Below are 16,377 nucleotides of genomic sequence, written 5' to 3'. Positions count from 1 at the left end.
ACATGGCTAAAATTTTGCTGGAATGTATTTGCAAAAAATCTAAAGGAATTTTATTTAATAACAAATGGTTCACTTGTTTGAAATTTATGTTTGTAGAAACTTCAATCTGTTTGATATTCAATAAGTCATTTATACAAAGTACTGAGTCATATAGTGCTACGAAGTAGATAAAGAGCTTTATTCACTCTTTAAGAACTGAGGAGTTGACTCAGAAAATGAGACAACTTTAAGGAAATAAAGTTGTTGTGTATCTGGGAGTAATACTTGGTTTCATTTTACACACATGCATCCTACATAACTGTGTACCTGGTCACACCACTTTATCTTGAAGACTGGACTCCGAGAGTGGATGGCATGAGTCTCACCCTAACCCTCCTCATCTCAAACCCATTTAATCAAGTTCTCAAACTTTGTTGTATCCCAGTATCTTTTCATGTAAAATAGTGACACTATCACCACATCTTTGAATTATTGGGACTGTAATAGAAAAAAAATCACACATTTTTTGAAATAGTGTTTAAAATACAGTAAATGCTCTAAAATAAAGATATTAACAATATTATGAACATAATGGTGCAGGAACCAAATCTTACAACCTCCACACATGTCCCCACCACTTTCAGCTGGTGGCCCTAGGTTTAAAAGATTGTTATTCTTAAAGTGTTTCCAAAAGACAAAGCAAATTCAAATGAATTCTGAGAGCTGAAAATTATCATTATCTAAACTATTGTTCTTCTATGAGAGTTAAAGTTGACTGTGAGTTGATATCTGTATAACTATTGGGGCTACTACTATAAAAGGCTGGTAAAACTGGGTGACAGGAGGTGAGGAGTTAAGTCCAGCATATGTCGCTGGCTTGCTAATTATTTTGAGGTAGTTGCTCTTCTGAATTTCAGTGATCTTCTACTCTAATTGTAGTAAAAAATGAAAAGGCTGGGAGAAATCCTAGAGACAAATTGATATCACAGGCTAATCAAAATTGTCGATAGCCACCAGAATTCAAAGTTTGATGGGAGTTGGATATGGGCTTGTGAGCATTTTGGGGCTGATAGTGGGTCCTTTAAAAGTTCCATCAATCACAGGTACACCCACACACATAAAATAATGTGATAGCCATTAGCAATTAGGAAATATATTTAAACAAAGATGCTACTTCTGTAATTTCACAGCTTGGCGATTGTGTAACCCAGAACCTAGGTCCTGTGATACTTCTTATGCATCTACCCAACTCCCCCAAGAAGAGGCTTTTCATACCTAGATGAAAAACACTCACCAGTGAAATGGATACATACTGTGTGTTGCTGAAAACAGCACACGATAGCTTCCTTTTACCCAAGATTCACTTTTTATTATTTCAATGATCTATCATGAATCAAAGTCCAAAAACATTCCCTAAAAATTTCTAGAAAATACAAATGCATATGTCTTCAATTATTCAGAGCAGTATGTAAAGAATCATCTCTTTACTTGGTTTATTCAAACTGTGTGATCACCTACCCATTTACCCTTGCAGTCCTCTTGATTATGAGATGGGACTATCTTTTATCTCAGATATACATCGATAATATCTGAGTATTTTCTCTGGAGATAAAAGAGTCAACTCTGTAGTCATTCACACATTTCAGAATCCTTCAAAAACTTCTTCCATCTTCTTTCAACTTCCTTCTTTCCCACTTTTCATATCTTCCTCTTTCTCTGATATAAAAGAGAAAGAATTTTGAATATGAAGCGTCTTGACATGACAGCACATTCTATATGAATGAATGTATTGATCTCTAAATTTTAGTAGGAGATAACCATGCAGGCCTAAACACTGGAGCACGAAGGAAAATTTAAGCCAACCTTGAACCACCCTAAGAAGAATTAGGAGTAAGATATTGCTTGCAAAGTTCCACATCCTAAACCCTACACTTATTAGAAGTATAAATCTATTGATTGGAAAGTTGTCCATGAGAATAAAGATATGATTCAAATGAAATATTAGTATTAGACAAACATCCTTTGTTTTAATTTTAATTCTTTGCTTCAAAGTGAATTTCATTGAATTTTCCATAAATAAATGTAAATGTTAACAAGTTTATTTTTATTCCTCTTGACTATCCAATAATAAATCTATGGTTTTAGGCACCAGTTACTCATACATAAGTAGATAATATGGTTGTTGAAATGTCTTTGGTGGCCTTCAAGATTGGTCAGCAGGTAAGGGAGTTTGCTGAGCAAGCATAACATCATGAGTTTGAGCCTCAGAACCAGCATAAATGTGCAAGAAAATAAAACTGTTCTGCAATGGCTGTCCTCTGCCTTCCACAAGCATAGGACATATGTGCCAACCTTCAAATGTACTGTAATAATAAATACATTTTAAAGATACACGTAGGAACTTTAAAATGAGACTTCTGGTATCTGGAATTTCCTTTACAGATCTCTCATTTCTATTTCCACATTCCATTTATACATCTCTAAAACCCTGCTACTTTTCTCCTGCCCCACTCACATTTTGAACTGTTGTGATTTTCAACTACTATCCTCATTAACCCAAGAATGTTTCTGCTCAACCTCCAGAACAATATGGCAAGCTTGCAAACTAATGCTTGTATCTTACTCATGCACAAATGTATAATATCCATGTACTGAGACCATGCTAACCAGCAAACAGACTGAGGCTGATCATCTTGTTCTGGGGGGAATCCACTAAGAAGGTCTGTGAAAGTTTATCCCACAAGCTAACTACCCAGAAAACACTGTTCTGGCTTACCTCGATTTGTAAATGATTCACTTGTATGCAGTAAATCACTGATGACTGGAAAATCACTTGCACGCTATACTAGCAACTGTGGCAATACATATTCCCACGAGCAGTGTGTTCTCCCAAATGGAAACAGAATTCAACTCAGTCGTCAATTGGAATAATAGTGATGGTTTCAAAAGCAACTGTTGGACTTTCATCTATCACAGCTGCCCCCACCTTGCCATCATGCCCCAGCTCAGGAAACAATTGCTTTTACCTGCCCTTCCTAGGAGCTGGGGAGAGATTTTCTCATTGCAATTCATCCTTTCCTGCCCATAAAACATATCATCCCTACCTTTTCAACATTTCATTTAGGCTTCATGGACATTGGTTTTAAATTTTAATCAAATACACTCATAATAAAAATTAATTTATTAATAACAATAAGTGGCTACTTGCATTCATTTATCTTCCCAGTTCCCTGAATGAACTAATTCCAACCTTGAATATTCACTTCACAGGCACAGTTGGTGGAAGATTTCCGTGAATTGCGCAAGACGTTAGAGGCCATGAACATGTTCAGTGCCAACCTGCGGTTCTTCTTTCTGCACCTTGCCCAGATCTTGATCTTGGAAATCTCAGCATGGCTAATACTACACCATTTTGGCAGCAGCTGGCTTGTTACAATACTTATTTCCTTTCTCCTTACAGTGTCTCAGGTAAGCAGTTGCCCTGAGCTACAAGAGTGGCCTTTGAGAGAAGCTTGAGGGTTTTGATGCTTTTGTTTTGCACTTGAAAACTTCATATGCATTCAACATGTCTTGATCATATTCCCCCGTCATTGTCCTCTCCTCGCCCACTCAGGATACGACTCATCTTCCTGCCAACTTCATGTCCTCCATTTTAAATGGTAATTTTAGTACATGATGTCTAATTAGAGCTGCCCATATGCATAGGGATGTGGAATCAGCCATTGGAAGACTTGAAAACGACCAGTGGCCACACCCACAAATTAAAATTATTCTCCCTTTCCCAGAAGCAAGTAGCCTCTCAGAATGGTGCTGTAATTTTTAACTGGCTTGATCTTGTTCTGGTAGTAACCATAGCTGCTGTGTGTTCATGTGTGTAACATGTATTTCATATCCAGAGGACAACAGTTCATATCTCTCTTCTTCATGCTCCATTTCCTACATCCTTTCTGTCCTCTCTACTGTAATGTTCTCTATCCTACTTAGATGTGCTGGTACACATCTTGACATATTACTCATAAGCTTTAATAGCTTTCCAAAGTGTTGGACTCCAGTTCTCTCATCTATTAGTTGATGACAACAGTGAATATGGAATTATTATGAAGAAAACTAAGCAAGCTAATCTATAAACAAGCTAGCATAGCATCTAGCATATGGTAATGGTTAAATAAATGGCAATTGATATTATTCCCCCTATTTTATCCTGACTTTAATAACTAAAATTCTATCCTCAGCCATATCACATCAATCTCTATCTTTCACTAATCAATCCCTAACATTTATAAATACATCAACCCATGAATTCTCCAAGGGGAAAATTACATCATAATATATAAAAATAAAATAACATGGGTGCTTCAACATAAATAACATCAGCAACTGGCACTTATCAGAGCATTTGATAAATCTTTGTTAAGTTATATATGCATGTCCAAATACTTGTGCCCTCATATGAGCCCAGGATTTGTACAGATATAAAGGGAAATTCCATGTTCCTTGTTCTGAATGAAGGAGTCCTCCAGGACTGAGAGAACCACCCAACTGAATACACTGAATTGTAAAAGGGGGCAAGCACTACCAACAAAGGCTGCATGCGCTCCTGAAACCAGAAGGAAAGTTCATTCTCAGGGGAGTAACTCGGGAAGAGTTTCTAAAGATGAAAGAATAACATTTCCACATCCCAGAATTTTTACATCAATATATTTCTTGAAAAGTCAAACTTCTTTACTCTTTAGAAAGTAATTTTTGGAAACAAATATCCATTTGATATTTAGCATTAACTTGACACTTTACAGTAAGTAAATTAGATGGCAGTCTTATGAGTTTGACATTATACCCAGGGTGGATCAGACAGATTGCTGAGGAACAAAACTGCTGTATAACTTGACCAGAGTTGTCAGCTCTTAAGTATTGAAGATCCCAAACTTATTAGACACTAATGTCTATTCGTGGTCTTTCTACTCCAACACAGAAGATGTCAAAGAGTGACAATGAAAGAGTTTGAGGCAGGAAGAACCAGTTGCAAATATATAGATAGAGGTTATAGAGATAGTGATGTATGAATGAGATTGAAACTAGACTTGAGTGAGCTCAAAAGAGGTCTCCCAATATTCTGCTAGGCTTGCAATCTACTTGGGGGCTTGATAATCCTTCTTTGTAACTTCTCTAACCTCCTTTTCTTTCTTAGGCTCAATGTTCATTTTTACAACATGACTTAGGACACCTTTCCATGTTTAAGAAGTCCAAGTGGAACCATCTGATGCACAAATTTGTAATGTGTCATCTCAAGGTAAAGGATGTGGGGAAGTGTGATGAAGATTGATTGTAACTCCCTAACGCAGAGGTTGCTTTTTCTTGCTTATGTACTCAAAGCAGCAAAACTTGTTATAACATGTATTTATAAGTTATATACATATAATATTTAATATAACACCGTAAAATATATAGCAAAATCAAATTGTTAAAGTTTAAGAGGAAAATGTTTAGTGTTTTACTGTTATTGTTATTACTCTGATCAACTATTTGGCTCAATTCACATTGCTCTAGGGAATGTATACAAATACTTCATATCTAGCTATGTACTATAAAACCATGAACAGGAATCTTCTTAGAATGGATGTGAAATTTTTTCTTGGAGAACTCAGCAGACCTAGTTAATCATGAAAGGTTGAGACTGAAAATGTCAGAAGACAAATAGCTAATAAGATAAAAGAATAGTTGAAAAAGGCTAGGTGATTCCCTTTAAAAGGTGGATTACAAAACTCAGACTTCTTCAAAAAGCAAGAACTGATAACAAAAACTGACATTATTTTCTGAAAAGGGTATGTATTATCTTATGTAGCACCAAGTGAGTTCCTAGACACGGTTCTTCACTAAGCTTCTGTGCATGAATGAGTGAAGGAACAAAGTAACAAGGTGATAGGATGGCAGCATTAAGGGATTTGATCCCTGACAGTGCTCAGTATGCCATACCAAGATCATCATGTCTGTCTCTGACCTTTAGCATCCTGTAACATTAGGAGATAAGCTACATCTCTGTTTTTCTTTAACTATGTACATCTTTCTTACCATGTACTCTGGCTCAGAAGGTGAGAAAATGTCCTCCAGTCAAGAAATCTCAAACAAATTCTCCCATTCAAGCTAGAGCCTCCTAGGAAAAACTAGAACCCACTCATATTGCTTTTTCTTTCATAACATACTGTCTCTTTATATTATTTCTCAAAGATGGCTACTTGGTTTCCCAGACTAAAAATAGGCAACTAATTAGTGGAGTAAAGGAGTACTGGAGCCAAAACATTGGAGAGCAATGACCAGCAGCCATGGGCAGCAAGTGATAATGGATGGTGGGCAGGAACTTGATGGTAAAAAGTTTCCAGATGCCAAGTGCAGAGCAATCTCCCTAGAAATGCTTGTAAGACTTCTGTAAGACTCGTGAGATGAATATTACCTTATACCTCTTTTTCAGATAAAATGAGTCTTCAAAGGGCTTGACTATTTAAGCAATGTCTAGAAAATGATTAATTAGAGAAACTAATACCACAGTATTGAATAGTGTAGGCCAGAGTGGGGTTCTCAATTTGAATTATCATTTGAAGGACACTGAGAATCTTGGTAAATGTAGGCATGCCTAGACTATTAAAGATGATTTATTATATTTTATTTTCAGTGGGGGTTGGGTGTCAGTAAAGGTGAAGCTCTCTGGAAGCTTCTCAGATGATTCTAACCTAGAGCCAGTACTGAGAACTACTGTTCCAACCACAAACCTTCTTGCACTGAAACTCAGCCTCCTGTGAACTGGGTCACTTTGAAACAAGTTATTTAATGTGTTTGAACTTAATTTCTTCACTGAAAAAAAAATGAAGATGGATAGGTAAAAGCTTCAACCTGTGGGATTTTTATCAGTTGTATGTGATACTTGTGTGTCATGTGTAACACAATGCCCAGAAACAGTCATATCAGCTGCTGCTAATATTAGGAACAATATTTTCACAACCAAAATAAAGATCCAAACTAAATAAGAAAAATGTTTGATCATGATAGTAATAATAGCTAGATTATAAGTCAGACTATGATTAGTTTACAGAAACCATGTGCTCTTAGCCATTATCATTCACCATATGGAGCCATTACTAGGCTAAACAATGGAGTTCAACTTTGAGTTGCTATTAGAAATATGTCTGCCCATCAAAAAAAGAAGTAATTGTCACATTGTATGAAACTATTTATTTAATCATATAATTTCTAGATATATTTTCTTCCTTACTTGTAGACACCATTGCTAAGGAGATGAGTTTTCTGAATTTACTTTGAAATATCACAAAATAAAAATAAAGGCATTTTTCCCTATCACTATGAGTTTTGGGTAGTGAAGTGTACGTGTTTCCTCCCCTGTGCTCAGAAGACAGAATAATTAAGTCATTTGTCCTCAAGGTAATTGGCACCAATTACCAAGGTTTGGTCCCAATTAATTCCAGAGAGTTCCACCCTTGCTTGTTGCTTTTAAAGTCAATGTTTTCCCACTAACCCAATTTTACACATAAGTCTTTCTATACTACATCTCTAAAAGATATTTTTATGATTCGAAATGTATATCTTTGGTGACTCCTGACTTGAATGAGAAAATGGAAAATAGTTCTTAAAGCAGAGCCAGAATGCTTTGCCTTTTTGCTAGCAAAGCCAGTGAGTGATTCATGAACAAGGTAAATGTAGGCTTCAACATGTACAGAAGAGAAAATTACTTGTGGGGTGGTAAAGTAGGTGGAAAGGAGATGGCAAAGAAAATTATAAGCAGCAACATCCCCTGCTCTTACAATCATTACAATTCTAAATTTCAAAACTAGGCTTAACCTCGTTTCCTTTACAACTAAGAAAATCATGAATAGCACTGAAGTTATTATTCAGTGTGTGTGTGTGTGTGTGTGTGTGTGTGCATGTGTGCCTGTGTGCCTGTGTGCCTGTGTGTCTGTGTGTCTATGTGTCTGTGTGCAGGTGCATGTGTGAATGCATGTGTGGATACATATGTGTGCCTATGTGTATGCACATATGTATGTGTTTGTTCATATATGTGTTCTAGCATACACAGTATACAGACATCCAAATACCTTGTCTAAAAATGAACCATGAAATCTCTACATATATTTTGAATTCTCATGTATTACAGATTGAGTATTCTTAATTTAAAGATCAAATACCAAATATGAGGTATTTCAAAATCTAAATATTTTTAACACCAAGATGATGCCAGGAATAGAAATTTTCATACCATGAAACTTCCTTTCAATTCTCTCAACATTATTTTAAATGCTAATTAAATTTATCCCCAGGATCAAGTGTATATGAGACAAATGAATTTTATGTTTAAACTTAATTCTCATGTTTATATCTCATTTTATATGTGCAAGTATTCCAAAGAAGTTTTTAAAATGAAATTAAAGATACTACTGGCCCTAATATTTGAGATGGACATGTAACTTTTTCCAAAATCTTCCTATATGAACATTTCCAAATAGTAAGAATACAATATGATGATAGAGATAATGGAGCAGGAAAATTGGGATTACAACCTGGCCTGACTACAACCCATGACTATATCCTAAAATAATCTGGTGTGAGGGAAGAGGAGATGTCAGGCAGTTACTTCCTGTAATCTTACAGAACTACCTCCATTTCATGGTTGGGGAAATTTCCAGATTCATACACCTAGTAGATGACCAAGCAATAATTTAAGTTCTAATTGACTTCAGTCTAAAGACTAGATTTTTTTTTCTGCACTGAACTAAGGGCATAACTTAGGAATAAGGACTGGCCTAAGGAGGACCTGTGTAGAGCTGTCCCAGGATAGCCACATATGATAGTAAAATTCCTCTCCTGCTCATGAAACAAATCTCCTTCATCTCCCGTAAGAGTGTTTTCTAGACACAGGGGTTCAGGTAGAACTGGTTGTTTAGATCACACCCATCATTATGTTAGCCACCATTCTAACCTCTAGGGCTTTGAGGTATTAAGATCTGTTCCCTGATTTACTATGCATTAAAACCTGTCTCCCATGTTACCAGTTACCACAGGTAGTCATTGCCTAAAATTGTACAGTCAGCTGTTAGAAGAGGCCAAAATATCAGCTGTGGGAAGAGATAATTTTAAAAGAGAACCACTTCTTATCATGTTGAGTTTGGCTGTCAACTGTTCCCATCAGATTGTAAATAGCTAGCGTGGGAACCTTCTCACATCACGTCTTACTTAGCATCACAGGTACCTACCTAGATCAGAATCTGATTTGCTTCAAAATAAATAGGAAATGAGTGAATAAGAGAGTGGATGTGAAACCTGAAAAGTATAACTTGATAGGAGTAGGAAAGACTGTAATGGGATGTAAGTCTGACATAAGCAATCCTAGAGGGAGATATCTGGAAAGTGACTCCTGAGGCAGTCAGGAAACAGATACAAACCGGAGCTCGAACTTCCACTGTAAAAGTGTTAGGGCATGTTGGAGGGAAATGGAATACCACGTCCCACTCTTTATTTCTGTGAGTGGTAGATAATCATTATGTCTCATATTAGAGCTTCTAGAAAGATTATGGGAAAGTGGGGCTATTGCTTACAAGTTTCTCAAATCATTCTCATCATGTCCAGCAGAAATAATATATAAGCTACATGAAGATGACATCACAAGGCCAAGGAGCCGGCTTCTCGATGGTGTCCTTTAGGCATAACAAGAAAAATGAATTCACAGACTCTCAACAATAAGGTTATCTAAACGATACCAGCATAATAACACCAGTGGATAGGACAATATGGACGTGGGAAATTCTACAAGGTTCTACCCCTAGATAAAGAGCTATATGTGATCAAGAGAGAGAGAGAGAGATAATCAGTTTCCTCCAGGGACAAGCTCGCTCACAGATTATTCAGACACAAGTAATCAGCACTCAACACAGGTACATATGAATAACCCTAAATGGATTCTGTAGGCTATATAAGTATGCATATGAGTATTAAGTGTATAGGTGTGCACATATATACACGTGTATATATATATATATACACGTGTATATATATAACAATAATAATTTTCATGAATTTGGGAGAGTAGGGGACACAAGAGCAACTGGGGGGTTAGTATGGTGTTGATAGATACGATGTTGAGGTATACAATTTCCAAAATAAACAAAATTTAAATGATATCATTCACCTTAAATTTTATATAGTCATACTTAAACTGCCTATTTATAGCTATGGTAATCAAAATATTATGGCTCAAATCTGTGACTAACATAAAAGTTAGTGAAATATTTTGTCTTTATTTTTTACATTGATTCTCCAAATTGAATCTTGAGACTTAATTTGTCTAGCCATATACAGTTAGTAGCTCATATTGGACAGAGCTGATGTAAAATATGTATACATTAATTATTAAGAGTTGGTAAATATGCAATAAAATATTACTGCTATTTATTTTTCTATAATCAATTAACACAAATGAGAAGAAATTGGGTTTCTCAAAGAGTCATTATTATATCTCCTTGAGCTATCCATTGAACTAAATGTCACCATGCTCAGTTGGAATTGAGCTTCAACAAGGATGAGTGGATTGCAAAACCTACACATCGGCATTTAAAAGCCAGTATATGAAAGCAAATTGAGAGACCTCCAAATCTTTTGCTTTATTAAAACTCTCAAACTTAGAGTAAGAGGGAAAACATCACTAACAGCTTAAGCAAAGATGATTCTAGCTTGGCACCTGCAAAAAAATGTTTTTATTCTCACTTATTTTTATAGGAGAGCATTGAGCTGGGACTTACAATGATCTGAGTGGAGTTCTCCAGGAAGAACACTTCAAAATCGTGATTCTTTGAAATATTCATTGAAGTCTCATATATAGGGCCACTTTTTCCCCATAACTAATTAAAATCTTGGCTGTGAGATTCGTTTATGCGTCAAATAGGAATAAGAATCAAATCACTGCTCCATCTACCTTGAGAATCATTTCTTAGATTATGCTCTTATAAAAGAAGGCTAGAAAACCATTCCAGATGAGGAGATTGCTTCCATTCTCACGAGTTCTTTTTAGCTTGCAGTGTGTTCTTGAATTAGAAAAGTTCTTCCTAAACTGATTGCCTTTTTCTAGTAAGTCATCCTGTGGCCCAGCAGCAGCAGCAGCAACTAGAGAAGCCAAATCTCTTATTTTCACGTTGAAGATACAGAACACCCCAACAATGAGGGTTACTTGGGGGAAATTTTTCTATTTGTTAATGAGTTCTGTCTTCTCCTCAGGGCCTGTCAGCTGATTGGTGGAATTATCGACACTTCCAGCATCATGTAAAACCAAATATCTACCCCAAGGATCCAGACATTGATGTGGGCCCACTCTTTCTGGTTGGAGATACTCAGCCTATAAAGGTGCATTTAACACTACCATCAACATTAAGAAAATATTCCTGGAAGTAGCCCCTTGTCACAGAAAGATAATCACAAAAGATCTCAAAGCTCTTCTCTCCCTTGTAATGTCCATATATAGACCTGAAGTTTTAAGTATAAAAGCATTTTACGAGTGATGACTCTCTAACCATAAAGGTCACTTAGTGCAGACTCCCAGAGCAGAAGACATAATAACCTGTGTCACCCTACTTGAGCAACCCCAATGATAGGTTCACTTCTAGTGCTTATCACTATCTATGAGGCAACATAAACAATTCTCAAGCAGTAGAATCAGGAGACGAGGACCAACATTAGTTTTCAAAGCAAGATGTAGAGATGCTCACTGAGAGAAAATATTTCATTGTATTTGGTTAAGACCAGGCTGCAAACAACTAAAATTTTGAAATTAACATTGCACATAAAGGGAAAACATTTCAAAGTTTAAAAAAAAATCACACAAGGAAAACTAATTTTATATTCTATTAGATACGAATTTTTAAATGATAATAAACTCAATATAGTAAAATGGAATAATCCATCTGGGCAAGAAGTACCCACAGTTAAAGCACACTAGTTACTCCCAAGCCTGTTTTGGTTCTTCTTGTGCCTCAGATTTGACAGGCAGAGTCCTAAAATCATACCTCTCTTTCCACCCTCTCCCTGCTCACACACACACACACACACACACACACACACACACACACACACACACACACGTACACACAGGTACACACACATGCTACAGAATAATGGCTCTTATTCTCTGTCCTTTTAGTATGGCAAGAAGAAAATAAAATACATTGACTATGAGAAGCAGCACCTGTACTTCTACATGGGTGAGTCTCCTGTAGCCACTCTCCCTGTAATCAGTAGTCAAGCTGATGGCATGACTAGAACTGTCTCACAGAAACCAACCCATATCTGATTTGTTAATGATAAAATAAACAGATCTTATGTCAGGCTTGCTGGTGGGAAACTATGAAAATGAAAGAGGCAAAGTAAATAGGCATTTGTAACAGATGTCCATCATACTAGGCATTGGGCAAGAAAGGAAAGGTATTTTAAAACCTTAAAAGAGAGTCAGAAGGCAGACTTCTAATCATATTGCCCAACATTCTTGTCTTAGAAAAATCCTTACAATATTTAAATAAAAGAATAATGACATTTTTGTAGGGAGAAGAGGTATGGGAAAACAGTGTGATACCAGAGAAAATAGACCCAAAAATCAAGAGCATAAAGAAAGTTTGTACATGGACAAAAGCTTGTATCTACTATGATCAGCAAACAGCTCTAACATATGCACACATACCAGATGCTTAGATGATAGGTAAAGGATAGATATGGTAAACGGATAGATAGATGTTGAATGATAGGTATATTAGTATAGATAGATGATTGATATATTGATAAATGATAGATAGATACATATATGCATATACACATAGACAAATAGAAGACAGATTATGTTAAAGAGATGATAGACAGATAGATAGATAGATAGATAGATAGATAGATAGATAGATAGATAGATAGATAGATAGACAGACAGACAGACAGACAGACAGATAGATAGATAGATAGATAGATAGATAGATAGATAGATAGATAGATAGATATATCGGTAGACAGAACAGTATATTACCAAGTTACTAAGCAAAATCATTTAGTTCAGTAATTCTGACACCATTATTATTATTATTAAACAAAATCAAACTCCTGGTGACTTATGAACAAGTGTTCAAGTAACTCCAAAGTCTACTCATCTGAAACAGACGTGTACATCTGATAAACAAACCAACATGAGAGAAGAAAACAAACACCCCTTATACCAGAGGTTGTCAACTGAGGATATTTTTGTTAATGAGGGAACATTTGAACAAGGTTTAGAGACATTTTTGTCTCCCAGTGTGGAAGGAGTTGATGATAATTTTAAAAAAATCCTATAATGCACAAGAATAGCCCATCATAATAATTACTTAGCCATATAATTTAGTACTTCTGAGACTAAGACACCAACAGGAGCTCTCATTTGCCCATAAGGCAGCTAGTGGTCATTTGTAACATACCTGATGAACACAGCCACTGAATGAATTACCTGTCAAGTGGAATTACCCATTTCGGCTCTCAACTCCACACTGGGATTCAACCCCTACACCCTGTACCCATCATTAGACCGTTTTTGTGACACATTCCAAAAGGCAGCTGACATCAGATCAAATCATATGTATTTCACACAAACACACACAAAAAAAATGTTTTTTATTACTGAACTTGACTAAGTAATATGCCTTAATATCATGTCTCTGTAGTAATAAAGTATCCCCTTTGCTGATGAGGAATGAGTACTGATTATAAGTTCCAGGATACCTATGTCATAAATCCTCAACAGTTTCTTGATGCCCCTTTCCTTGGAATGTCAGCTCAGAGCCTCTTGAGTACAAATAAGTCAGGCTCAAATTGTTACAGAAAAGCATAGTGTCAAACACGGCTAGAAAAATTTTGTTCAGACTGATGCAAAATGAGAGAAAAATTTCAGTACCAACTGAGTTTAACTCAGCTGAAACAAATGGTGAGGGGGAGACTTTAAAATACTAAAGAAATATATTTAAAACTATTGAATAGGAGAGAGAGGAAGGAGTATGATGAAGTTAGAGCGTCTGTGTTTGCAGTCTCCGTCTGTGTTTGCAGTCTCGTGTTTATCAGTGCTAGGCTCTAGTATCACTAGGAAACATGGACCTTCTTTTTGTAATTTGCAGTCATATGTAGTCTAAGGTAATTCTCTAAGAAAAATGATGGCATGTTTTTCAGTTTTCCCAAGCAGGAACTTTGACGAGGCTGGTGTGCTCTGGCTTTGAGCTGCTACAGTGGGAATGGGTGAAATCATTTGTCCTGACAATGAGCAATTCTCATTAGTCAAGTTTGAGATCTAGTTGAGAACAAAGTTCAAAGTAACAAAACTAAAGTTTGGCCAGAGAAAGGTATTTGCTCAAAGCATAAGGGTCCCTCTGAGATTGTTTTTGCTCTTGGAGGTCTTGGGTATATAGCTCGGAAATAAGTATACTGACATAATTCTTGTCATACCAATGTATCACAACAGAATGCACTCTGAAAAATTCAATATTTCATTTGCTACTTCAGGAAACTTGAACATGGAAATTCTGGCCAAATTCTCTCCCCAGCCTCTGAGGTGTTAAAGCCCAGAATGTCGTTCTGGGTGTCCTCCTTGCATCCTTTCTCAAGGCCAGCACTCTAGGGAGGGCATGCAAAGAATCAAACACCTGCTGGCTTGCACGGGGGTCCACATTGCTCATTTGTCTTTTTTCTTTTATCTTTTTTTCCAGTTGCACTCCCCTTCCTCATGCCTGTCTACTTTAATTTGCAATCCATGCAAGTGATGTACCTTCGAAAATACTGGATGGTGAGTCACTCATCCCATTTTCTAAACCGAGACCAGATAGAAAATGAGTTGACAGTGCTTAGTGTCCTTCAGTGCTTAGTGTCCTTCAGTGCTTAGTGTCCTTCAGTGCTTAGTGTCCTTCAGCGTAGCTTCTGTGAGTGACAGGACATCAGATTGAGACATTTCTCAAAGAACAGGGTCTGAAAACATATTCAAGGCTTCTCACTGAATTGCTTATCTCTGCAGGACATTGCATGGGTCAGCAGCTTTTACATTCGTTATTTCATCACATTTGGCCCTTTCTATGGAATTTTCGGAACAGTGTTGCTCATATATTTGGTCAAGTAAGAATATTCTCTTATTTCTATAACTTCTTTTACCAGAGCTACTTGTAATTAGCAAAATATCATGATAATGTGGTCCATTCCCATGAAAGGCAACAGTTCAAGTGATTGAATAACACAAATTCCATCTAAGAAGAATTTGTCCAGGTTCAGTTGTCCCCATATTTTTAGATTCCCAAGTAAGCCATATCAATTGTTCTTTAAGGCCAATATAACTTAAGCTGCTTCGACATCATAAACTCTGCCAAGAATCATGATAGGACAAGACAAATTTTAAGCTGTCATGCAAGAAGTTTTTCACCAAACCACAATGACTTCAAAGCACTATTGTGCATAAATAGCCCTTTCCAACTTCTAATTAGTTTATATTTCATTCAGTTGCATTGCTATACTAAACCGCTATTAGTTGTAAAGACAATGAGAGCAACTGTGGATCAGACACTCTGTTAAGTGTTGACAGTCATCATTTTGTTTGATGTAATCCCCACATGGCCTTACAATGTAGATAGTATCATCTTCTTTCTGATCAAGGAACTGACGCTTGGGGGATTAAATTGCTTGCCTAAGGTAACAGAACAAGTAAGGGCAAAAATGTTGCCAATATAGAACTTGAACAAAACTCTATCTGTTGACAAACTGTCAATTACTTTACAAATACCCTTAAAGAACCTGGCTTAGTTTTTTTTCTTTTTTCTTCTCCTTATGCTAGGCATTGAACTGAACTTCCTGCATATCAGGCAAACACTCAGCCCCCAATATCTTTTATGCTTTCACCAAAGCTAGAGTAGAATATTTGCAAGCAGTACTTCTTTGAATTATGAAATGGGACACGCCATATCATCAAATACTTGTGTGCCAAAACTTGTTAGAAATGGCACTCAATGCTCGCAGTCAACCATCAGACTGAGCTCATGGACCCCGATGGGGGAGCTGGAGGAAGGACTGGACAAGCAGAAGGGGATTGCAACCACATAGGAAGAACAATGTGGGCTGGCCAGACCACCTAGTGCTCCCAGAGACTAGACCACCAACCAAAAGGTGTACAGGGAGGGATCCATGGCTTCAGATACATATGTAGCAGAGAACTGCCTTTTCAGACATCAGTGGAAGGGGAGGCCCTTGGTCATGTGGAAATTTGATGCCCCAGCATAGGGAGATGCTGGAGTTGTGGGGCAGGAATGGGTGGGTGGGCCGGGAAGTACCCTCATAGAGACAAAGTGGAGGGGGAAAAGAAGAATGGGATGG

At 36.8% G+C, this 16,377-nt stretch overlaps 1 protein-coding gene across 1 annotated transcript in view; it reads left to right on the top strand.

The window, feature by feature from the left end:
* Fads2b (fatty acid desaturase 2B) overlaps nucleotides 1-16,377 on the top strand; it is a 34,844-nt gene that overhangs the window by 13,458 nt on the left and 5,009 nt on the right. Inside the window, exons 3-8 of the mRNA NM_001081664.2 lie at nucleotides 3,250-3,447; nucleotides 5,165-5,266; nucleotides 11,248-11,373; nucleotides 12,167-12,227; nucleotides 14,733-14,809; nucleotides 15,035-15,132. Of these exons, the coding sequence (NP_001075133.1) occupies nucleotides 3,250-3,447; nucleotides 5,165-5,266; nucleotides 11,248-11,373; nucleotides 12,167-12,227; nucleotides 14,733-14,809; nucleotides 15,035-15,132 (662 nt within the window). The remainder of the gene's footprint in view (nucleotides 1-3,249; nucleotides 3,448-5,164; nucleotides 5,267-11,247; nucleotides 11,374-12,166; nucleotides 12,228-14,732; nucleotides 14,810-15,034; nucleotides 15,133-16,377) is intronic.

The sequence above is a fragment of the Mus musculus genome, chromosome 2 (assembly GCF_000001635.26).
Source record: "Mus musculus strain C57BL/6J chromosome 2, GRCm38.p6 C57BL/6J".
NCBI classification, from domain to species: domain Eukaryota; kingdom Metazoa; phylum Chordata; class Mammalia; order Rodentia; family Muridae; genus Mus; species Mus musculus.
The sequence above is the reverse complement of the archived record's forward strand: the minus strand, read 5'-3'. Positions and strand labels throughout refer to the sequence as shown.